Source organism: Cavia porcellus, unplaced genomic scaffold (genome assembly GCF_034190915.1).
Source record: "Cavia porcellus strain 051 isolate PalLab524CR breed Dunkin Hartley unplaced genomic scaffold, mCavPor4.1 scaffold_5, whole genome shotgun sequence".
NCBI lineage: Eukaryota > Metazoa > Chordata > Mammalia > Rodentia > Caviidae > Cavia > Cavia porcellus.
Genome location: NW_026947488.1, coordinates 17,772,419 through 17,798,501, shown reverse-complemented (window position 1 = coordinate 17,798,501; position 26,083 = coordinate 17,772,419). Strand labels below are relative to the sequence as shown.

General features: G+C 49.4%; 1 protein-coding gene across 1 annotated transcript in view; it reads right to left on the bottom strand.

Annotated features, from left to right (window-relative positions):
* The window catches only part of Jph2 (junctophilin 2), a 71,329-nt gene that overhangs the window by 4,321 nt on the left and 40,925 nt on the right, over positions 1-26,083 (bottom strand). Inside the window, exon 3 of the mRNA XM_063248295.1 lies at positions 1,606-1,724. Within this exon, the coding sequence (XP_063104365.1) occupies positions 1,606-1,724 (119 nt within the window). The remainder of the gene's footprint in view (positions 1-1,605; positions 1,725-26,083) is intronic.

Here is a 26,083-nt window from a genome sequence, read left to right as displayed (position 1 = left end):
CGAGGCCGGTGCGGTTGTGGACCTCCATTTTACAGATGGAAAGAGGGAATCACTTGTCCAGTGTCACACATCAACAGGCTCACCATGGCCTTGGTCTTTTTCAATTTCCTTGAGTAAAAGCGAGCCTAATCATAGCTACCCCATGTCGTTGTTAGGGTTAATGGTGGAGAAAATACGTGTCAAATGCTGAGCTCCGTGTTCCGCACAGTTACAGCCATCGCCTAAGGCACGCCGGCGTGCGTCCTGGGACCAGCAGGGGGAGCACTGTGACCATGAGTGATGGGTCATCCGCGCGCAGCCACCACGGATGCGCTGCCCTCCTGTCCTCCCACCCAGCGACCCTCTGGTCCCCTTCCCGCGGCCAAAAGAATGCTTAGCAGACACCCATCCCCTCACTCACAAACTCCCGCAATGCAAGAACACCAAGCCCAGCCCCCGGGGCTCCGGCTGCCCTGCCAAAAGTCACTCATCTGTGGACCGCGTCCCAGTGGGTGGGAGGTCGCTTCACTCTGAGGCCTCCTTCCTCACCATTTACTCCCGCCAGCCACTCTCTCCCGAGTCTCCGTGCCTCTGCACCCGCAGGTCCCTCCTCTAATGTCACCTGTCCCTCCCAGTGCTACCTGGTGTGGTAGTTCTCAAAGCGTGACAGCGGCAGCACCCAGGCGCTGGTAAGAATACATATCCATGATCCGTTCCAGACCCAGAAAATCAGGGACTCACTGATGGGCCCCACAAGTGAGGTCAAGTTTGGGACTCACTGACCTCATGTGACCTGCAAGATGTGGCCCAAATGGCCTCTCCCGGAACACCTGCCTTTTCCTCAACAGGTGAAGCACCTCCTATGCGCTGCTGTGGTCCTGTCCTCACCACGCAGCACACGCTGTGAGGCTTAATCATCAGCTCAGTTGCTGACAGCTTTATATGCACATACTCAGTGCTCAAAAAAAAAAAAAATAGGAGTGGGGTTGGGGAGTGTAGCTCCGTGGTAGAGCACTTGCCAAGCACACATAGGGCCCTGGGTTCGACCCCCAACCCCCAATCCTGCCCCCCTGCCGCTGGCGCCAAAAAAGGAGTAGGGACTATTCTTATACCCATGTTATAGACCAGGAATCTGAGGCTTCCAAGGTCTCACAGATGGTAATCAATACAACCAGGATTTGAGCCCACACAGTCTTATGCCTCATCCCATACTATGCTGTCTTTGTGATCTGCTCCTTCCAAATTCACAGCCCCAGAGTCCAGCACAGAGCCTGACATATAGGCGCTGCTGGCTTAATGCTTGACAAACTGCAGGAGCAGGAAGTTCTGTTGCTCCCTCATCCACCACCTCTAAGCTTCACCAACTCTGACCCTCTGCCTTGCTCAGCATAGAGGGAAGAGCCAGGCTGGGGTGGCAGCTTCTGCTAACCCCACCACCACAATCTCAGCATGAAGGCAGGGTTACGCTCACCGTGTTCCTTTGCCCCTTCCTACCCTATTTACACCATGTCCCAGAGTTTCCAAAATGCAGAAGCATTCATGAGCCCTTTTAGGCATCTCCGCTTTGCAGCAAGTGAAGCAAAGTGCCCAGCCCTGGGACTGCCCCTTCCCACCCTGGCTGCCTACCTGGCTGGTAGAAGTCTGGAGCCAGCTCCCTGGCCAAAGTGCGGGCGATGTTGGACTCCTGGTTGGCGGCCAGGGCAGCCTGCTCTGCTGCCTCAGCTTTGGCCTTGGCATGGCTTGTCCTGCGGAGAAAACATGGCAGGAGACTTAGGGTCCTGTCAGAGAACTGGCCGCCAACCTTTCTTCCCCAACCCACAAAGAGACACTGTAGGTACAGCTTTCTTTCGTGAAGGCCAAGGGTGGCGAACCTATGGCACACATGCTGCAGTGGGCACGCAGAGCCCTCAATGTTGGCACGCAGCGCCCCAGTCGTCCCAGCAGTCAAGCATCAGGTAACAGGTGTTTTTCTGAAACTAAAACCTCAGTATTCAGGTTTAATTGCAGTGTTGGCACTCTGTGATAAATTGGTAGACTTTGGGTTGCATTTGGGCACTCGGTTCATTGCCACTAATCTATGCAGCCAGTGACTATCCAGCCCTGTGGCCCAGGCCGTTGTGTATTCTTGCAACCATTTTAGTCCATTTGCTGGGCACATGGACATTTCCCAGCCTCCTCTGCATTTAGTGTGATCAACTGACTGCAGTCTGGTCCGTACTTTATGGGAAGAAATGATGTTTGCTATTTCCAAGTCTGTCCCCTAAAAGTTCTCCCCCAGTTTCTGGCTGAATATAGAAACCAAAGTCCAAGAACAGGATGTTTGGGCTGGAGATTTAGCTCAGCGGCATAAGTGTCTGCCTTGTAAGCAGACAGTTGTGAGTTCGATCCCTGGTACCGATAAAAAGGAAAAGGACAAAAAAAAAAAAAAAAAAAAACCCAGGATGTTTAATCTCTTTTATGTCACAGATCTCTTTGACAGTCTAGTGAAGCCTGTGGACCTTCTCAGGACAATGTTTTCAAACGCATAAAGTACATAGTGGTAAAAAGGGTTGCAAGGCTAGGCTGGTGGTACATGCCTATAATTAATTCCAGCATTTGAGGCTGAGGCAGGAAGACTTCCCTGAGTTTGAAACCAGCCTGCGATACATGGTTGAAGGGCAGCCTAAACTAGATAACAAGACCCTGTCTCCAAAATCCAGACAACTACACTGACATACAGTTACACTGACAAGCTGTTACCAAAATATTTAAAGAATAGATCTGTAATACAATAATGCACATTCTTTTTTAACACTTTAAAGTATCTATCGCATTGACTATCACCGTTTAAAAGCACAGATAAAGGACACTTCATTTTGATACTTCATGTTGTCATTTTGGTCACAGATTCTGCTGTGTTACCACAGTTTATTTCTTATCCCGTAACTGAAGAAAAAGCTGAATTTCAGTTTAAGATGAAAGACAGTTTCCCTCTGTAGTAGATACATTTGGTGCCCTTCCAGGTCCCTTTACTGGATAAAAGTATCCCTCCCCCACTCCGGCAGCCCCACAAAACCTTGCTGAAACTGGCCAGTCCCCCTTTCCCAAGAGCACCCGCTCCAACCACAGGGCACAGCTCCTGCTCCAGAGCCTCCTGGGCCAGAGGCCAGCGAAGGCAAACCTTTCAGAGCTTTCAATGATTCGAACAGCCCACTGCAGCCCCCGTACCACAGGTTTGCCACCACTGCCCTAGGCCGGTCCAGGTCTCCAGGTGAGACTCGCCCCACTCGGCTCCTCTCCATCATCCTGTCTCTCTGACTCCCCTCTCTGACAGCACTCCCTCCACAGATGACTGGCCGAGGAACCCCCAGCTCAGGCCCTAGCTTCAAATTCAAGGTCACTGATACCCTGAATTCTATCCACAGAAGCCCCGGTGGACTCCACGCCAATGAAGGCAGTGGAAAGGAACTGAGACTGTGAATGAACAGAGTGAGGACCTCTCCTCCGTCCCACACTAAACGTGACAAGAGCAAACATTGAACATCGATCACTTTAGGCACCTGAGACTTGACAGCTGTCCAGCCCAGCTAGAGTTACAATGATTCTCGCATGTCACCATCCTGACACCTTAGGAAGTCAGTGCTGTTGGTATCCCATTTTACAGGAAAGGAAGCCAAGGCATGAACAAGTTAAATGACTTGCCAAGGTCACAGAGTGGGGAAGCGCAGGAGCTGCAGTTCTGAACACTGACTCCACGTACTTGATTGAGCATGTCGGGAGGATGCTCCGTGCTTGGCCAGGAGCCGAAGACAGAAACCCATGCAGCCGAGACAGGCCACGTTACCGAGTCAAACACAATTTAAATAAAAACCAGTCAACAGAACTCGCTGAGAAGGAAACCTAAGGACGTGTTATGGTTTAGATCTAAAATGCCTCTCATGTATTCAGGGGTGGGGATTTGGAAGGTCACTGGATCCTGGGAACCATACTCATTAGTGGATTAATCCAGTGATGAATCCAGCTGAACATGGTGTCAGGAGCAGGGGCCCAGTCACAAGGGGAGGGCCACTGGGGCACGCCTTAGGAAGGAAGCAGTATTCTGTCCCTGGTCCCTCCCTACCTCTCCGCTGCTTCCTGGCTGCCACAGTGTGGGCATCTGTCCTCCACCAGCCCCTTCTTCCACGCTGTTTCTGCCTTGGAGCCAACTGACTCTGGACTGAACCTACTGGAACCATGTGCCAAATAAACCTTCGCTCTTTTAGAAGGTAGGTATTCAGTATTCTGTTCCAGTGATAGAAGCATGACTAATACAGAAACGTTGGAAACACAAATCAGGAAGACACTGTATAGGTTGGCAGAGGTGGTAGATGGTTAGGGAAGGTTCCCTCGAGCATGAAACATTGAAGTTGCGACTTGAAGAAACACATCCTTTAGACCCAGGAGAAATAGGGAAGGACAGTGACCCAGGTAGACAGAAAAGCATGTGCAAAGGCCCTGTCAAAACGGCAAGAGCATGGTGTCCTTGGAGAAATGCTAGGGCAAGTCAAAGCAGTTTAGTTACATCTCTGAAGATGAGTTCATTCTCAGGGAGCGGAACTGAATGTGTCCTTTTCCCTCAGTCTCCTGCACACAGTGTGTCCACAATAAAGGAAATTAATTCCCTTCAGTTCCTACCATGCAGCAGGTATTTTATCTGTGCTATCCTTTTAATCTTCCAAACTGCCTTGCATTGGCTTTTGCTCCTCCCTCCATCATAGGCAGGGAAACTGAGGCTCGGAGTGGTATCTGGCAAGGCACTGGCTGTGTACCAAGGGCTTTAGGGAATTACCTTACTTAACACCCAGTCACTGCATGTTATTAGGTCATCCCTCCTTCCAGGGAGGAACTGCAGGCCTGGGAAGGTCCTGAAGAAACCACTCACACTTAACTGGCAAGGAAGCTGACAGTGTCCAAAGTCAAACTGAGGTGATCTGGGGTTAGAGCCACACCCAACCACGGCCCGCGGGGCCAGACTGCAAACCAGCACTGCCTGACTCCAAGCTGTCCTCTCCACGGTGCCACGCTGCCACACTGGCACCCACGGAGCGGAAGAACGCACGTGTGAATGCACACACACAGGCACGTGCGGACATGCATAGTGTGGACACCACAAAGAAAAGGGCAGGCTTTGGTCCCAGCAGCCTTGGCTGCCAATTTGGCCTCTGTCCACGGTGGGACTAAAGTCAAGTGAGGAGGCACTAGATCAACAAATTTGGTAAACACGATAAATCACATTTTAATGTTTATGCAGGTCCAAATTAATGTAAAAAATCCCTGATAAACAGACTATGAAGATATTGAGTGACTATACTGAGGACTGAACCCAGGGCGTTCCCAGTGAGCTACATTTCCAGCTCTTTTTTCTTCTCTTTCTCCATCTCCTCCCTCTTCCTTTTCTTTTTCTTGTTGATTTTGAGATGGGGTCTCACTAAGTCACTATGTTCCCCAGGCTCGACTCAAACTTGCATTCCCCAAGCCTCAGCCTCCCAGAGTGTTGGGATTACTAAGAGGCATGTACCACCCCAATGGCTAATGCAGACCACTTTGAATAAAGACTGCACTGCACCCTGGCATCCCTCCCTTACTCACCACATCCGAGGGATTCTAGGACTTTGGGTACATGGCTTTCCCAGTTTGTGTCTCAGTTTCTTTATCTGTAAAGTGGGGGTAATAATTCTACCCTATGGAGCTGCAGTCAAAATGAAATTAAGAGGCATCATGTGAATGTGTTTAACCCACTCGTGGACCCAGACAGTGATAATAGATTAGGGTGACGGGGGTGATGGTCAGGAAGGGAGGAGGTCATATGCAACACCAGAACTGTGGGTATCCTTGGGCCCCATGTGGCTGCACGTGGGTATGTGTGGGACAAAGTTATCATTTTCAGACCCACATTTCTTGGAACTTAAAGGAGGGGGGTAACAAACCTTCCAGCTGAAAAGATGTCCTTTTTTGGTTATGTAAGCTGAATGTCACTCATTTGCCAACGTCTGGGGGAGCTGGATGGCAGCCAGATCCCGGGAAGGTCCTGGGGGGCCCCAGGGGAGCCAGCACAGAGGTCCCCCATGCACACAGTCCCAGGTAAGAAGGCTGCTGTGTGTTGGAAAGAAGCACAGCTTGGCTGACTGAACCCTTTGCCCTTTGCCCCGCCCCACACCTCTGACCTCAGCCTCTAGCCTTCAGCCAGGAATCCCGGGGTTCACCCACACCCTCCTTCCCTGTCCCCATTAGCATCCACAACCAATCAGCCACCATCTCCTGTCTCCCCTGCAAAGCTCCCTCCCACCCTGCCTGTCCCACCCTGCCTGGAGCCTCCCTGGTGCTCCTGCTCCTGCACGCTGTGCTCAGGGAGCTCTTACGCAGCACGGCCAAGGACCCTTCCTCTTCCGATCTTTCCAAGGCCTTCTCCAGTGTACATAGTAAAGCCTTCCCTGCTTAACTAACACAGTCTTCAGGGCACCCCACGCCTGCAGTCAAAGGAGTCTTGATGGGACAGGCATACCAGGGCATTCCCCAGAGTAAAGGGCTGGGGAACTGCTGTCCCCAGAAACCAGCACTCCGACTTACAGCATGGCCACACACCCCCACCCGCACTCCAGCATCCTTGTCCACCAGGGCGTCACACATGCAAAGCGTTGAGCTCTGCCCCAGACCTACTGAGTCAGAATTACAGCAAGGTGCCCAGAAGCTGTGGTTCATGGCTCTCCAGGTCCTCTGTTGTCACTGAAGTCTGAGAACACTGTGCTGGGTGGATAAAGCACAATCCAGGCTGTTTCCAGCCTGTTCAATCTCCTGAGCAGCCTTGAATGTTTTTCTCTGAGCACTGGCCTCGCTAGGGCAATGCAGGAATCACCACTCCTCCTCTGCCCGATGGCCACATCAGGACTGAGGTCCCTGGTGAGGGCCTCCTAAGGTGGCTCAGAGCCTGCTGGGGGATGGACGGGGAGCAGCAACTGAGGCTCGGAGAAGCCACCCTTCCTTAGTGGCATTTGGATTTTCTTTCGTCAGCAAGGTTAAAAATAAGGTCGGTGGTTCTGGGATGGGGCAGAGCTAGCATCCAACCACACACTTCAGGAAGCATGACCCTCCGGCCTGGCCTCCTTCCCCCACCCGAGGCCCCTGGGCTGCTTGGTTAGAGCTGGCCTAGTTTCCCATTTGTCCGCAGCAGGCATTGTGGTTTCCTAGGGTCAAAGGGGACAATCAGTGGAGTCACCCTGACTCCAGGCCTTCACTCCACTATTTCCTCTCCCAGCCAGGTCCCACCTTAAAGAGCCAGCTCAAGACCCACATCTACTTATGTGTTCATTCACTGAACATGACCATATGGAGTGCTGACCTCATGCCAGGCGCTGTTCTGGGCACTGTGGCATGGCAGCAAGGGGAACAACCCCAATTCCTTGCAGAGCTTCCATTCCAGTGAAGCATTCAGCCACAAAACAGCAGCAGGCTAAGTCCCAGCCACTCCCTGTTCTTGTCTTTAAGCTAAGAATGGCTATTGTATTTTAAATGGTTGGAAAAAAAAAAGGACCAACATTTATGACACGAACATTGTATGAAGTTCAAATTTCATTGTCCACATAAAGTTTTATTGGAACGCAGCCCCACTCGTTCATTTATGTACGGTCTGGAGTTAGGCGGTTGCCATAGAGACTGTGACAAACAAAGCCAAAAATATTTCCCATCTGGTCCTCTACAGAAAAAGCTTGCCGCCCTCTGTTCCACTGCATCCACTCAACAAATGTTTCTCCTACTACTATGATTAACAACGTTAATCTCAGTTACTTGCTGGGCACTTTGTGTCCAGCTCTGTGCTATAGCCTCTTGGACAGACATGACCTTCAAGAGGTAGCATCACTTAATAGGGTCCAGCTTGACATGATCACAGCCAGTGGTCAAGACTGCATGCGAGATGACCTGGCTAAAAAAACCCTCAGGGCAAGCAAGTTATTAAGACAGTCACCACCATGTGGTGCTGGCCACTGAACTGGGACTGCTTCTTAACTAGTTTTCAAGAGAGGCCAGGTACATCCCAGCTGCCCATGGCTCACCTTGGCCTGGCCTAGTGTATAAACACCCTCCTCCTGTCTGAGGGTGAGAGGATTCTTGCATCTTGCTGTCACCCAAGTCACACTTCTGTTTCTAATAAATTGTGTTTTGTGCAATCTTCGATCCCCCTGCCTCTCTCTTTGTCTCACAGAACCATCTATCTGTGGTAGCCAGTTTTCTGCCACCTGACTAGGTCTTTCTGAATGTGAATGTGCCCACATTCATCCATTATCCCAAGCCACCATCCTACTGGTATCAATTGAGCCAGGCCCTCCACAGGCCAGGACCAAAGACCAGAATGAAGAGGCCCCAGCAGCCACCGGGAGCTCAGCCCAATGCAGCTCTGCCAGGCCAGTCTGGCCACATTTCTAGAGTCAGTGGATGAATACAATCTGGATGTAAAACCTCTAAATTTGGCCTAGTGATGTGGTTAACAGGGGCCACTGGCCAGTGTGCTTGGGCCGGATTCCTGCTCTAGCCTCTATAACATGAGTAAGGCTTAGTCTGCTGAGTCCTAGTTTCCTCATGGGCAAAATGGGAATCACAACAGCACCCAGCAGGTAGGATGGTGTGAGCAGTGCATCAGCAGACACTCACTCACTTGGCTCTCGGGATAGAGGCCAGAGCACAGGAAGTACCCATGTAAGACCTTGTTAAATGAAAGGCACAGCTTTTTGGAGAGGACTAAAGCAAAATCTAAATGTCACTAATTGCTTACTTTAGAATGAAAAAAAAAAATCCTCCTAAGAAGCCCATCGTAGGTTTTGGAGGGTGCGGAACAGATCATTGGTATTGGCTCAGGCCTCTGCCAGCGTCCCTACAGGCTGCAGAAGCAGCTATGGGGATGGGACTGCCAAGTGTCTTCCTGAGACTGGATGTTTCAGATGCCACTGCCCTGCCCTCTCCAAAAATAGCCCCTCACCCCCAGCTCTGGCTAGCCAGGGCCGTTTCCCTTAGCAATCATAGTCAGGTTAATCAAGAGGATCTCAGAAAGCTCTAAGAGAAAGTCCCCACTCCCAGGATGGAGGCAAGATCTCAGGGGAGCCCTGATGGGCACATCCTTCCTCCCCTACCTGGGACTTCACTTGTTTTCATTTGGCAAAAGTATGCTGAGATGCTGCCCTGTGTGGTCCGCTGGCCCTGCTGTGAGTCAGGCAGCACCCACTGGGAAGCCCCTAATCAGAGCAGTCAAGAGTGCAAAGTCAAGTCCAAATCATAGCACTATTGTGTGCTAAGTATCTTAGCTCTTTAGCCTCAGTTTCTTCAATGGTGAAATACAGATTTTTTTTCTCTTATAGTATTACTGGTAGTATGAAATGAGACAGCATGAAAGTGTTTAAAACAAACCGAGTTGTGTAAGAAATAACAGCTGGGGCTGGGGATTTAGCTCAGCGGCATAAGAACCTGCCTTGCAAGCAGGCGGTCGTGAGTTCGATCCCTGGTACCGATAAAAAAGATTAAAACAACAACAAAAAAAAGAAATAACAGCTATTGTTATCATTACTTTTGTTATTATCTATGTCTACCAGAATTGTTTACCAAAATTCTATCAACTGCAAACGGAAAGGAGGATATACATCATCTAAACACTTCTCAAGATTCACCTACACAATGGCACTTATCAGTCCTTTCTGCCATGTGTAGACAAACTGTGTTTGCTCACCAGTTCATTGGTTAATGGAAATTTGGCTTGTTTTCCCCTTTTAGTTACTATGACAAACGGCTGTTATGGAAGCTGCTGTACAAATCTTTGTGTGGATGCCGGTGTTTCTCTTGGGGACATCACCATGAGTAAAACTGCTGGGTCAGATGGTAACTCCATGTTTAACCTTTTTTGGAACTGCCAGATTATTTTCCAAAGCACTGCACTATTTTACATTCTACCAGTAACAGAGGAGGGTCCCAAGTTCTCCATACCCTCACTAACTCTGTTACTGTCCTTTTTAATTACAGCCATAATGTGTGAAGTGGTTTCCACTGTGTTTTTGAGTTATGTTTCCCCTAATGATGAATGCTTTCAAGCAAGATTTTCTGAACTTAACAGATATCTGCATGACTTTTTAGGAGAAATATCTATTCAGACCCCATGCTAACATTTTTGGACTCTATTACTGAGTTGTGAAAGGGCTTTATAATTTCAGATATAAATTCCTTAACAATATATTATTTGCAAGTATTTTTTCCAGTTCTTTAGATTCAATTTTCTTTTCTTTTCTTTTTTTGGTACCAGGGATCAAACTCACGACCTCACACTTGCAAGACAGGTGCTTATGCCACTGAGCTAAATCCCCAGCCCACTTTTTTTTTCTTTCTGTGGTACTGGAGACTGAACCCAGGACTTCATACTCAGCTATGTTCCCAAGCCGTTTCTATGTCTTATTTTGAGACGGGGGTCTCATTAAGTTTCCCAGGCTGGGCTCGAACTCATGATCCTCATGCTTTAGCCTCCTAGGATTGTTATTTTCTTAATGCTGCCCTTTGAAACACAAAAGTTTCAAATTTTAATAAAGTCTGATTTATTGATTTACTTATTTATTTGGTTATCTGGTCTTTAGAAGGTTTTGCCTAACCCCAAGGTCAAAAGGATTTCCTCGCATATTTTCTTCTAGGAGTTTTATAGTTTTATTTCTCCCAGTGAGGTCTATGAGCACTGCTTTGATAAAGAAAAATGAGAACTAGCCTAAGTGTCTGAAGCAACTTACAGGGTAGAGACTACTACCATTTTACAGGTGGGAAAACTGAGGAATGGAGACTTAATTAAGTCACTTACCCAGGATTATTAAAATGCAAGTTGAGCCATACATGGGCCCTGCTCTGGAAAGATGAAGAGTCTGGCAGGAGAGATAAGACAAGATGAAGGGTCTTGAGAGAATAAATGGCAGACTACGGCGAGGGAGAAAGCCTATCTGGTTGGTTATGAGGTCCTAACTGGTATTTTACCATCTGCATTTTATAATTATACCAATGGATGTTATATGTCTAGTATACATTATTAAAGCAATATGGCTTCTTTGCACAAAGTTTTGGAAAACAATTTTTTGTTGTTATTGTTTTTCTGGCACTGGGGAGTGAACCTTTGAATTGAGGTACATCCCCGGCTCTTTTTTACAGTTTTTTATTTGGAGACATGGTCTTGCTAAGTCGCTCAGGCTGAGCTGGAATTTGTGATCCTCTTGTCTCAGGCCTCAGCTCCTAGAGAAAAATGCTGCTATTTACATGTGGGCATTTTTGAGATGGTGAGGAGCACAGCTGAATGACTGTAGGTGACTTCAATTCTCTGCACTTCAATTTTTACATCTGTAAAATGGGGGTACAATAATCCCTATCTCATAGAGCTGCTGGGAAAATAAACTGAATAAACATACAGAAAGCATTTGGAACAGGGCCTGTCACAGGGGAAGCCCAGAGGAGTTTGTGCAATATTTGAAAGTGGATTTGCTTGCTCTGGTTGAAATGAGGTGAGGGGTGGTATTGGGGGTGTAGGTTGGGGCTGTGCTCCCTGCCACCAGGTCCTATGCAGAACACCTCCGCTTTGGCACCCCAGCCAAAACCCCCCAGTCATGGAGCTGGCCCCTTCCAGATCACATTAGATGGCAATGTTTGTCCCCTTAAGAAAGAGCCTCCAGCCGGTAAGAAGTCGCCTATCCTTGAGTGAGTGGCAGTGTGGCCCTCCAGCCCAGAACAGCTAGGCAAAATCCTGAAAGTATTTCCTGAGGAAGTGCCAGCCACTTGACCTACATGGTTGCCTGAAAAATGGCTCCAAAAAGATCCAGCTCCTAATCCCAGGAACCTGGGAATGTTACCTTACTTGTCAAAGAGGGCTTTGCAGATGTAGTTAAAGTAAAGACCTTGAGAAGGCCGTCTGGAGTATCCAGGCAGGTCCTGAGTACAGTCAATTCCAAGTGGCCAAAGAGGGAACAGAGGGAGATGTGGCAACGCAAGAGCAGAAGCCCAGGTGACGATGAAGCAGAGACGGGAGCGAGGTGCTCTGAGGTGCAGCAGGGGCAGGAGCCAGGACCCTGTGGCTGCTCAGAGGCTGAAGAGCAGGGATCAGGCCTCCCCTCCCAGAGTCCAGCAGGAAGAGCCCTGCTGACCGCTCCACTGTGGCCCAGGGACACCGACTGCAGGCTCACAACTGCCACAGCTAGAAAAGACAAAAACTGTGTCGCTCTGAGACACCAAGTTTGTGGTCACTTGTTGCAGTAGCTGTAGGACAGCCCTAAAACGCCCCTGTGATCGTGTGTCACCTGTGAGATACCCCACTTTCCTGGGGAAGAAATGTGGGCTTAAGAAGTCATGACCTCAAATTCTTAGTTAGAAAACACCTGAGTTGGCTGGAGCTGGAACCCAAGTCTTCCTGGTGCCCCTCGTCCTGCCAGTGCTTCAGTTCGGGCCTCATGCCAGAAGGCCCAGGAGCTAGGACTGGTCACATGCCAGCCTCTTCCCCCCAACCCCAGGTGTTGGTGAGGCCCCAGTTTTCCTGCTGTCAGTCTGAGAGGGCCCAGGGCTGGCAGTCACCGATGTGCCCCTCACCCTCACAGGACCAGGGGCGTCAGTGCCTGAAGTCAAGCTGCACTTTAGCATCTGGTAACAGGACACAGAAGGGACTGGGACCTGCAGCCCTGTCTGAGCTGGCTGCCCGCAGCCAGGCCTTCCCTGCTGACTTGACAGAGCACCTCGAAGCAGCCCAGAAATCTCCACTTCCAACTTAAAAATGACTTTTTCCAAACTGTCAGGAGAATATTAAAAGAAAGCAGGAGCCACCACAAGAATACCACAACTACTTTTGTTTTTTTAAGCCTTCCTTCTAGTCTGTCCGAGAATGCTCTTAGTCTTTTACAGGGCTGTGGACATAATATTTAATTTTGAGCCATCAGGGTAAAGAGTAGGGGATCTCAAGCCATGCTACTGGATCCAAATCCCTGACTGTGGCACGTCCTGCCCACGGGACCTGCACAACTCACTTAACCTGTCTGCATTTGTCTCTCACCTGGAAAGTGAGGAAATGGTGGGCAGATTTCACCGATGGCTCCTGGTGGTCGCGCTCCTGTGTAATCTCTTATCAGTGTGCTTCTCTGTTCCCCTGCCATCCCCCTCCACCTCCTCCTGTCTTCTTTTTCCTCTTCCTCCTCCTCCTACTCTCCTTCCTCTTCCTTCTTTACCTCACCACAGGGCACTGACCCCCACAGTTTCCCAGTGTAGTTCTATTGAGCTCCATCCCCAGCCCTTTTTGGAAACAGAGTCTGGCTAAGTTTCTCAGGTAGGATTCAAACTTGCAAACCCCTCCTTCTGCCTTCCTCAGTGCCAGGATGACAGGTGTGTGACACTACGCCTTCCTAAAACTGTGCTGCTAAGAAGAGAGTAAGGAGCTGGGTGTGGAGGGTCATACCTGTAATCCCAGCACTCGGGAGGCTGGGGCAGAGGATCATTGCAAGTTTGAGACCAGCCTGGGCTACCATGTGAGCAAAAGGCCACCCTGGACTGCATAGCAAGACCCTGTCTCAAAAAGAAGACAGTAGGGCAAATGTGCTGGGGTGCCTCTTCCACGCTGGTTCATACAAGATTATCTCCTGCCAGCACCTCTCCTGCTGGCTTTGATAAAGCAAGCTGCCATGCTGGGGAAGCCTATGTGGCCAAGAACTAAGGGTGGCCTTCGTCAACAGCCAATGAGGACATGAGGCCAGCAGCCCCACTGGCTGTAAGAAATGGGATCCTGATGACCACCATGTGCATGAGCTGGGAGTAGAGCTCTCCTCGGTGCAGCTTGCAGATGGGGTCACGGTCCACTTAGCCAATTGCTTGACCTAGTAAGCAGCTCTGAGCCAGAGGACCAGGTCCACCTCCCTGATGTCTGACCCACAGTAACTAAGTTAACTCATGTGCGTTGTTTTAAGCTTACGTAAACAAACATGTTTGCTGTTCTCTATGAGGCATATTTATAGAAGGAAGAGTTAGAAAGTGGTAATACAGGTTGCCTTCTGCTATGGAATTTAGGTGTCTGGGAACAAGGTGGAAGGAGGTCAGAAATGCACACACACACATGCACACATATACACACAGAGATGCTCCATCTCTTCCCCTTGCTGCCCCCCTGATCCTGCCCTAACATTCTCCAACTGGCTCTGCACCTGGGCTCTGCACCTGCGTCCTCATAGTCTGCATCACCCAGTGCCCTTGCTCTCCAGCTTCCAGCTAGATTCAGCCAGTAGGGGGTATCAGTGAGAAGCTGGAGGGCAAAGAGTGAGAGATCTGGCTGTTTCTCTCCCCCCCCCCCCACTCCCTTCTCCACAATTGCAGCTCTGACCCATCACCTCTGACCCATCTCCTCTGATCCATCACCTCTGACCCATCACCTCTTGTAATAACACCATTTTCCCCTGAGACATGTTGACCCACTGCTGCTAGTGCTGGATGCCTTAATACTCCTTGTTAATTTTCTGCCCCACCTCTGTAAATAGTGTCTTTATTAAACTCTTCCATCAAGCCCTTGGAATACACCTTTCCTTCTGAGGACCCTGCTTGATACAACACTTTTAGATCTGGCTGTGCATATAGCACACCCCTTCAAAAATAAATACATGCATATTTTAAAAGTCTACCATTCGCTGATGCTAGAACTCTTGGAAGCATGGTTAAATTTATTCCCTGTAACAGTCCAAAGCGGTAGGTATTATGATGCCCAATCGGTAGCAGGGAGATGAGGCTCCCAGGAGCAGTGTGATCCATGGGTGCAGGCGCATAGTCAAAAAGTGCTGGGCTGGGATGGGACTGCAGGTCCATCTGACTAAGCCTGGGCTAAGCCTGGCTGAGGGACCAGCCAATCACTGGCCAGGGCAAGATGGAGCTAGAGGACCTTTCCCTAGCTTCCTGCCTACCCAGCAAGAAGAGGGCAGGGAAAAGGTGAAAACCCAGGATTCCTGAGTGCTCCCACTCTGCCCAATGCTCTTCAACGCCTTCTTGGAGCTAGAGGTGTGACTGAGATGTGGGCTGGGCTGAGGGTGAAGATATCTAGTGACTGGGATGGAAAGGCCAGGACACTCACCGTTGATGGTGATATACAAGTCCCTGCTGGCCAGATGGCTCACCACTGAAATGCTGGAAGCAAGGGACACAGTATCCTGGGTAGAAAGACAGGTGGACAGGACAGCAGAGCGATGGGGCAGAGAGAGAGAGAGACTTGAGGGGCTCAGGTGCAGAATGTTTCCAAATGTAACAACTGGCTTGATTCTATGGAGTATCTAAGCAGATGCTCACCCTGGATATACGTTTCCCGTCTTATTTATTCCCCATCTGTTCTCCAGAGACTACCCCGAGCAAATCCGATCTCAGGCATCTGCAGAAGACCTTACAGAGCCCACCCCAGTGTCTGAAGGACAACACGAAATGCCTCAACATGACTTCATGACTTAGCTCCTGCCAGCCCCTCTGGTCTGACTCCACAGCCTTCCAGAAACTCCCAGTTCCTCGAATGTGCCTTATCCACGGTTTGACATCTTCTAGTCCATGGTGTGAGAAATCTGGGACTCTGGAGGGTTGGGCTCCAGAGTCTGTGTTTTTCCAGCCCTTACACAGGATTGCCACACATACCAGACCTTGCCTCAGCCTCCTCTACAGAGACCGGCCTGGGCCTGGGTACACGGCAGGTACTCATGTTAGCCCTGGACAAATGAGCCGACCCCGTATGTGACCAAGAAGCAGATATTAACAGAGGGTGATATCTGAGACCCTTTAGGCTCCTGTCCTGGAAGCCTGGAAAGTGTTGGATACCCTCGAGACAGTCAGTGTTTCTTGTTAGGAAAGTGAGGCAGGACTGAGTCCCTGCTGCCCCCTCCAGAAGACTGTGACTGTCATCAGGTTCTGGGAGGGGAACAGGCCTGCTCACGTACAGCTGCACCATTTGTTCCTGGGTGCAGTCCAGCTGCAGGATGCTGAAGACCTGGACCCACGATCACCATCATCATCCATACTTGCTATGCACCTTCTGAGTACCAGGCCCTGGACTAAACTACGTCACTATCTCACTTAATCCTCACAACATTCAGCAGATAACAGCACCCTGATACCACTGTGGATCTTCACTTTACAGGTGAGAAGGGGAAGTAGCTCACTCACATAGGCAGTAGAGAGGAAATGCAGGAATTCCATCACAGTTTACACCAAAAGAAAAAGATGGGAGCGTTAGTTAGCACTGGTGCCAGATAACTTGGCTTCTAACCCTAACCACCTCAATTCCCAACTTGCATGGACTTTGCCAAGTCATGGAACCTCTCTGTAAAATGGGTTGATAACAATACTTATGACCTCTAGAACTACTGAGATTAAGGGAACCATGGCATGTGAGGGCATTTCATTATGATACTAGTACCAGATCCTGGGCTGCACCTGGGGACACAATAGTGGCACCTTTCCATGCGTGTGGACCAGCATGGCACAGTGCCTGGCATACAGGATCCCCAAGAATAGGAGCCACATTTTTGGCATTATTGATAAGGGGCCAGTTTTCCCTACAGGTTGGACTTAACACCCCAGCAGCTCATGCCTGAGATTGCCTGGTGGGCCCCTGCTGACTTAGCTCTGGGTGGCTCTGCCTGCCCCGCCCCACCCACCCATCAGCGGGCCTCGGTGGCACCACACTAGCCCAAGGCAGCAGACATCTCCTGACTAAATAAGGACAAGGCGCCCAGGGGAGCTTTCTGTGAGCCTGAGGAATGCGACAGCTGAGCAGGCCCAGCCTAGCACCGCCCCCGCCTCCGCCCCTCTCCAGGTGGGGCTGGGCTGTGGCATTCCAGCTTTCCCAGGGCAGACCCTGGTGGCCCCAACACCCCTTGGGCCCCAATCAGGAGGACTAGAAGCTGATAAAGGCAGGCTGGGAAGGAATTCCAGGCAGCTGCAGTTGCTCCTGGGGCTCAGGAAGAAGGCCCAGGAGGGGCTCCACCCAACCCCTCCTGCTCCGAGGGCCATCACATCATTTGGCTCAAAGGCATCTCAAGATCCAAAATGGACCCAGGCTGTGTTCCTAGGCTCCAGAGGAGGTTCCAGCCACTACTGTCTTCCTGCCACAGACACCCCTTGACTGGAGAGAGTTCCTGCCTCTCCAGGAGTGCAGGAGGACACAGTCACTCCAAGCCCTGGAAAGGAAAGACCCACCCAGTGTGTCTTGTTGAGCTAGTGCTTTAGCAGGAAAACTCTAGCCCCAAAAAGACCTAGATTCCAGTCCTGCTTCTTAGCTCGATGATTTTTAGCATGCTGCTTTTTACTATTCTGTGCCTCTGTTTCCTCTTCCGTGAAATGGGGCTCATAAAAGCGCCAAACTCAGCAGGTTGGGAGGATTAAAAGACTTGGTATTTGCCATGTACCTAGAGTATTAAGAGGTCACCTTTTTGGACCACGGTTAGGGTGATAAGCAAGTGTATCATTCTAACTAAGGCATCTAAGATGATAGAGTTGCTGTGAGTAATTGTACCTAGCAGGAACCAGGACTATACCAGACACATAGAGCGGTGAGTCATTTTGGTCTTGGCTACACCAAGGTGTCCACTGAGGCCAGAAACTGTCTCTCCTCTTTGTAACCCCTGCAGCAATGAACACTACACCCAGCACACAGCAGACTCACTACAGGCAGCTAAGTTAGATAGAAGTGTTACAGCCTGTCAGACAGGGCTGGGCCCTGGAAGGAGCCAGAGCAGAAAACCAGATGCCTTGTAAGTGTAGGGGAGACAGACACCTCCTGCTGTGGGCCAGGCCTCAAGACAAAAGATAAAACTTCCTAAGGATAAACATCAGGGAGTGACATTCTAGGTACCCATTACCTTTAGGCAGCCAGAAGGAGCCACTAACCCAACCCAGGACAGGAAAAGGCCCTGTTCTATTTCATGCCTGCTTATTACATGATTGGCTTCCCCATCTGATCCCAATTTAATCAATTTTACCTGAGCAACTACACTCATGACCTTATCGGTTGACCACAGTTCTGTCCCACCTCATGCCCACCTTGTGACTTCCCATTTTTCCCCACCTCGGACCCACCTCACCTTGTGGTTTTTGTCAGGTCTCTGAACTAGACCCCCACCCAACTGGGAGAGAAAAAACTTCCCCAAACAAGATCTGTCATTCACACTTAGGGGGAGCATGGGTTCAACAGGAAACTGGTACCTGTCCCCACAGAGCTCAACCTGCTCTTTCCACGAAAAACCACAAGAGACACGCTGTGCCTGCCAGCATCCCCTGTACCCGACACTGCAGTGTGTATCACCCAGCCTTAGACGCCCTACTCAGGGACCCAAAATTGTGTACCCCCTCAGCAATGCCTCCCTCCCCCCCTAAACTCCCCTATAAAAACACGTCCTCACCCCTTGCTCAGGACCAAGGCTCTTTCACCCTTGGCCTGACCACACACCCAGCTGGCAATAAAGTCCTCTCACGCTGCTTCAAGTTTGCCTGCCCCAGTGGTCTCAGTGTCTCGGTTTAACCTAATGGTTTTGCTCTACAAAAATCTCTAGAAAAGGCAAGGTCCTTGGCAACCCACATGGAACCCATTTTGTTCTAATTTGGACAGAAGCTTTCTTTCTTTCAATAAATATATTCTGCTCTTAACGTCTGTTGTTCCTAAAAATTCATTCTTCAATTTTAGAGAACAAGAACTCGTACTGGACATCTAGTAGGCTGGGAGTTTCTTTCCCCTATATCAACACAAGGGTGTCAATTTTGTTTGACTTAAAATATCTGACTTTCAGATTTCACAGGAAGAGTAAGTAAGTCATACCATGAAGGCATTTAAAGTCAAGATTCGAGCTAGAGTCGAAGGAAAAATTAAGGAATTCAATGTATTAACTCAGAGATATTTACTGATCCTTTGAGGGGGGCCTGCCTGGGCCTGGGTTAGCAGGGTACAGAAAAAGAGAAAGAAGTGTCATGAGAGAGCAAACAAAGAAGCAAAGGATTCCACCCAGGGACCAATCATGGTTGGCTGAAGGAAGAGAAAGGATTTGGAGCCTGAGACACCATCAGGACGAGTGAGGTCTTGGGTGGACCTGACACATATGTTCACAGGACCAGTCAGGTTGGGGAGGGCAGGGGGCAGCCTGGGCAAAGGCAGAGAGGTGGGCAGGAAGGGACATGGTGTGTAGGATGGGGCGGAGATGATGGCGGACAACATGGGTCCTGCGGCCAGAGGCCAAGGTGAGTCCTGTACTCACCCAACGCAACTGGCAGACTCTGATTCCTCTTATGACTCTATTTCCTGCAGCTGTAAATGAGCTGCCCAGAGAGCCAATAAGAGAGCAGCATTGAAATTCCACTCAATTTGAGGCACACGGCAAAGACAGACAGTAAATGCCACAAGGAAGGGATTTTTGATGTTTTATTCATTGATGAGGCCTCATCACCTGGATCAACGCCTGCCCCAGAGAAGGTGTTTAATAAAATATGCTGAGTGAATGGACAATGGCCACTGCTATTATTATATCATGGTCATCATTACTACTAATCTGGAGCAGAGGAAAATGAGAAAGGAACCTTTCACAGATGAGAAAACAGGCCTAGATAGGTGAAGAGATTTACAAAAGGTCACACTGCAAAAAGCCAGGCTCTCTTCAATCCCACTCTCTGGTCATCACACCTGCCTGTGGGGAAGTATATCCCCTGGGCCTACTAAATACAGAGCTAGGGAATTTAGCTCGGTGGCATAAGCGCCTGCCTGGCAAGTGCAAGGTCATGAGTTTGATCCCCAGTACCCCCCTAAAATTAATATATATATATATATATATATATATATATATATATGGATGGAAAGAAACTTAAACCCAAAATTCTGCCTGTAAAGAGCTTATAGACTGGTAGGGAAGATCTGTAGAAACAGAATCTAATTCACAACATTTAGGCTTCTAAAATGGCCCAGAAAAAAAAGGAAAAACTGGAAAAACTCCCCAAGGATGAGACCTCTGAACTACACTTGCAAAAGAGCAGGAATGAAGATACCAGTCTGGGGCCGAGACAGTATGAGCACGCACAAGTTCTTGTCTTGCCCAGCCAGCCAGCTGCTCCACTGCTTCCCAGCTCCACGTTCAGTGACAGAGCCCTGTGTAGCCTGGAATAGGCCAGCCTGGCAGTATTTACACCACAGAAAATGGCAAAGTAGGAAGCAGGATTTTCCTGCGCGGGAGGGGGGAGCTATTTAATTAGCATGCTACTATGCAGAACAGACATTAACTAGGAAAAGGATGGTCTTAGTAAACTCAGACCCTTGGACAGTAGTTCACCTCTATCCTAGTTTCTGTGAGCCTCACCCACCTTAAAAACCAGGGTACTAGTCCTGTTCATAAAAGTGCTTAAAATTGGCCATCTACAACTGCAAGACGCCCCATCCCATGATGATCACAAGCCAATGCTCAGATCATAGGCAGTAACTGTATATAAAAGAAATCCTGTGATTTAATCTGCAAAGGAGCCAACGGAATGAAAAATGATGCTTCCAGGCTACCTATGGACAGGGCTTTTCTTCCTGTACTGTACCTCAGAAAATGATGACCAAGTCTTATTTTAAATTCTGAGGCTGTGGTCTTACTTCCAATAGCCACAGGAGCCACAGGAGTCAGAGAACAGGAGCAAGCAGAGAGGAAAGAGCCCTTTAAACAGACAGAATAGGAGCCATGGCACAAAAAAGTGTTTTACACACACACAGACATTTAGAAAACGTCAGCCTGAACAATGTCATGAATAATGAAAAAGTAGGATGGAGGCAGATGACAAGGGGCCTTGGCTGCCTGTTCACTACAGCACGACTGTGACCAGTCAGCAGGTCCATCAGCCTCCTCCCTCCTGGGAACAAGGCTCATCTGTTTCCTCCTTTGCAGCCATGTGACTAGGTTCCAGCCAGTGGAATATGAGAGGACATGAGACACCCACTTCTGATCAGCCAATAGAAACCTTCCTTGTGTACCTTCCCTGTGTCTTCTCTCCCCAGCTTGATGCAGAAAGCATAAGAACCTTGGAAGCCATATTCTGAAGGTGGCAGAGACAGGTGGATGGAACCTGGGTCCTTGAATTATTCCTTAGAAGGCAGCTGCCCATGCTGAAAGGGCACCTGTTTTGGACTTTACATGAACAAGACATAAACTTGTGATGATCTGTTCTACATGGGCACTTGTGTGTTCCACACTTAGCACAAACAAAGCATGAAGAGGAGTGAAACGTGGCAAGAGTGGCCCTGGTCCTCCCATCCATGTTGGGTGGCTCCTTTTCCAGTGCTCCTCAGCTGGAAGATAAACCGTTCCAGAAGGACAGAGTGACAGGAGGACATGAGCTCTCTTCAGACAAGATTCAGGAATACACCTGTTTGCCAAACATCTGGCATCTGTCCTACTTTTCTAAGAGTCTGTCTTAGTTACTTTTTACTGGTCGCTGAGACAAAACACCTGATGCCTAAAGCTGGGAAAGGAAAGGTTTATTTCTTACAGCTTTTGGAGGTTTCAGTCCATACTCAGTTGGCTCCATAACAGGCTGGCATGGCGGGGCTGCAGTTCATGGCGGCTGCAAACAGCAAGGCGGAAACCGGCAAGAGAGCAAGACACACCTTCTTCCTGCCATTACATCACATCCTGGCTCCACCCCTAGGCACTCACACCCCCAACCCAAGCGTTAGAATCAACCAATCCCAGATGCATAATGTAAATGCATGAGGCCTGGGGGCCACCGACATAAACCATGACAGAGTCCCTGAGACCCACTAAGATCTAGTCTCCAAAGAGCATTTAGTGAAGAACCTACTGTGTATAGGGCCTGTGACAGTTGCTGCTCCTTTTACCCAAAACCTCACAAATCCTAGTTCTTGTAGGATGAAGCCTTCTGAAGACAGGCCCTCCGCTTCTCTGAGGCCCTAAGGAGAAGGCAAGGACAGATCTGTTTTTTTCAGGCCGGTGTTTCTGTTGCTTAGTACTGTGGGGACCAAGAATGAAGCATGGTGCTAGGCCACTCATTCTGTTCCATTAAAATTCAATTTCAGCTTCCTGACTGCATCAATGAGAAAGTCTCATGGGAACTAATGCGGTTTCAGAATTTCTCAGAATGATCCTTCACTTGGTGCTCTGCTGTGGAGCTAAGTCTGCAGGCCCAATCTTCCTTTCTGAAGATTCGAGAGCCAGGAGCAGGCAGGTCTGTGCCTGAGCTTTGCATAAGTGACTCGAGGATAGTTTCATAATGGTCTGCTTCTCTGTATATTTTCTTTTCTTTCTTTGGCTAACTTCTTTTATCTACTATTGGATTTCTATGTATGGTAATGAATAAAGTTCCTTTATAAAAATAAATCTGGATTAAAGAAACTCAACATATTTTTAAACAGTTAGGAAATAAAAATCCAGATGCTATGCAGATATGACACGGCCAGGAAGGGATGTCAGTGGCGGGCACTTGGGAAACTCTGCCTTCGCCCATGCTGTCACAGCCCCGGGCCTTTGCCAACGCTGGTCCCTATGTGTTCTGCCATGCTGACCCCACAGGCTGCCTTGGACTCCACCTGGGTTGAAGTCACTTCCAATCGCTGTGTGCGGCTGGGACACAGGAAAGGCCAGCAACGAAATTACCTGGGGATGGTGTCCTACCCCAAGGAGAAGTCAAAAAGAGCTCAGTACTCTGGGAAATGGAGCCCTCCAGAAACAAAAACAGTAATTGCCCATGAGTTGCAGAGGTAGCAATAAGACAAGGACAGGGAGAGGAACTGGACTGAGATTTGTGACCAATGAATATATAACATACTTTTTAAAAAGGCGACCCTTGGTGCAGGTTTTCTATGGCATGATGCTTGTCTCTACATCCCCTGAGCTGGGGTGAGAGGGGAGAACTGTGAATGCCAGAGCTTGAGGGAGCACCAGGGCAGCCTCTGACAAATTCCTTTCTGGAGGGCCCCTCTGTGGCTTTACCCCCGCTACCTTGTGAGTCAGAGCCCCAGAGAGGTATAGCCCTTGGATGGACTCCAGCAAGCTCCCAGCAGGCTCTGTGGTATTACTGTTTAGGTACAGAGCTGGAATGATCATGTGGTAACACTCCTGCCCAGATAGGCTTGCAGGAAGCCAGAGCTGACAGGAATGGCATTTCAGCAATAACACAGCAGGCTGGCACAAGAGATATGGCTTGGCCACAGGTAGTTTTGGAGGTAAATCCCCAGGCAACATCCTCTCTTGTGTGGTCTCATGACAACCCCCCACACCCACCAGGGCATCAGCAGACAGGCTCTGTCTGGGGTGATGCAAGGATTATGGAAACAGGGTTCCCTGCAGAGAGCTCAGCCTTCAGTCAATAATACCAGAAGAAATAGCTGATATCAGGTCTGATAATAAAAATGACAACTGCTACTACTGAATGACTACTGTGTCCAGGCATGGCAGTCAGTACTGTCCATGGCTTGTTTCATTCTGCTCTCACAATAGTCTTAGCAGTGAGGGCTGGATCAATGTCCACCACCTTCCACCACTGGAAAGACTGAGGCTCAGTGGGTAAGGCTCCTGAAGAAGATTTTATTGGACAGAGCTGAGGCCCCAGGTAGAGATTACAAAAAAGGCAGAAATCCCTACCAGGTTAGCACATCCAAGCATCCAAAGTTGGCCTGGTCTAGCTCAAGAAACACTGAGTGCCCCACACCCAGAGAGACAGAAATGGAGGTGGAGCGGCCTCTTGGCAGTGACATTGGGAAAGGCACTCTGGCTAGGGTGGGACCAAATGGCCCTGCACGCTTCAGTCATCCCCCCTTTGGGAGGTGAGGAAAGCTCAGTTATATAGAGGCAGGTGCGTGGCCCTGCAATGACCTGCAAGGCCTCGGAAAGCACTGTCCAGTACAACTTGCAGCCATGAGGAAAATTTGCCACATTGAGCATTCGAAATGTACTCCGACCACCAAGGAATGGACCTTCTCATTCATTCGCTCTGAACACTGCTCCCATATTGGGCAGCTGCCTGTGTCCAGCCACACTCCACACCCCTGCTGGCCATGTCTCCCACTGCCCTCTCCCACTTACTCCTCCTTAGCCACACTGGTCTCCTTGCTGTCCCTAAAGCACACCGGGCACATGCAAACCCTAGAGCTCTTCCGTCCTGGGCTGCCCTTCCCAGGCCGCCCTGCTGACTCTTCCAGCTTCTTCAGGTCTCTCTTAGACATCAATGAGGCCAACACTGGCCACATATTCCAAAAGGCCACTTCACCCTTCTAGTGCTTCATAATTTATTATGTCTGCTGGGCTGCCTCCCCCCACTAGGATGGAGATGTTGTGAAGGCCAGGGTCCTTAGGCTTTCTTCCCCAAGCCTAGAACATGATGAGGCTCAGTCAACTCTCTATAAATATCTGCTGAAATGGCTTGAAGGCTTAAATCAGTAAAGCGGAGGGCACCTCTGCATATTAGTTTTTCCCAGAGTAAGGTGACCGACGGCTACCATTAGTCAGCCAACCCGCTTCTTAAGCCTCATATATGTCCTAGGTACTGTGCCAGGATCTGGGACCTAGGCCGACAGGCCAGAAACTCATAAAAGAAAGGACTCAGGCTAGAAGGGAGCGCTGCCTTCCCTGAGGAAGAAATACTTGAGCTCAGATGAGTGAGTGGGTATTGATGAGATAAAGGGTGAGGGGAAAGCTTTTCAGGCAAATGACACAGCATTTACAGAGGGTCACAGGCAGAAAGAGCATGGCTCTCGGAGGGTGAGTGACTGGGGACGCTGGTGTGAGACACGGATGCTGGGGTGAAAGGGAGCCAGAAAAGAAGGTTCTTCAGTCAAGGAAGGAAGCTGGAATTTCTCCTAATAGCAGACACCCTTAGTGCCTATGTCACATCCCTTCTGTCCTCTTCCTCTACTTTACCCACAGCTGTAGAGGACAGTCCCATGTGAGGTCAGACCCACCCAGCCCTGTCAGGGTCACATGAGTACAGATGTCCACTGTCTGCCCAGAGCTGGCTCTGAGGAAACCTCTTTATCTTCACCCAAGTGCAAGCACAATCTAGAAGTGAGGGGATTCCTGTCCCAGGGAAGATGCTCAGCAAATGAGGGAATGGACGCAAAGTCCATCCCTCAGGTGGAAAATCCTGGGGATGCTGAGATTCCAGCCAGGTCCACTCTCTGTGGTCTACAATGTTATGGCTTATATCTAGATGCCCCCATAAAGCCTCATGCACTCATAAATTGGGCTTTTTGGAAGTGGCTAGATCTAGACAGTCTGAATATGGATTAAGAGCCTGATAATTAAATTGATTGAGATAACTAAATTGATTGTGGATAATGGAAGCCCCACCCTGGATATGGGTTGCACCAGTCAACAGAATTGTAGCCTGGATGGAGTATAAAGAGACAGAAAGAAGGCAGGCTCACTGCTGGCTGCTTCCTGCCTCTCCTTCCATGGACTGTTTCTCCTCCATGATGCCCTTCTGGCATGCCCCCCTGTCAGCCAAAATAAACCTTTCCTTCTTTAACTTATGGGTGTCAAATATTTTGTCTCAACCAAGAGAAAAATAACTAGGAGCTGGGCATGATGATGCATGACTAATCTCAGCACTCAGGAGGCTGAGGCAGGAGGATAGCTGAGAGTTTGAGGCCAGTCAGGGCTACAAAGTGAGTTCAAGGCCAGCCTGAACTATATTGTGAAATTCTGTCTCAAAAAGATTTTTAAAATAGTACCTAAGACAACAGCACTGACTCGATCACAGGCACTTCCACTGATTATCTGGTCCTCTGTCTTGCCCTCTAGATTCACTCCTGCTCACCACCTCCTTCCGGGCATCACTTCCCAGATAAACTACCTGCCACGAATCCTTGTCTCAGGCTTTGTTTTCAAGGGAGTCTGAGCTAAGGACCCCACAAAGGTTTTGACCACCAGGGCAGCACAGTCAGGCTGACATTTTTAAGTGTTCCCTCTGGCTGCTGTGTGGAAGGGGGCACGGGATAGGAAGAGTGAAGAGCCAGGACAGACCTCTGAACAGGAAGGTAGCAAGGCTGTAGTGGTGGCAGGAGAGGGAGGGGGCTGAAGACAAACGGGGAGCTGGTTCCCCCTCAGGACCAGAGACTCGA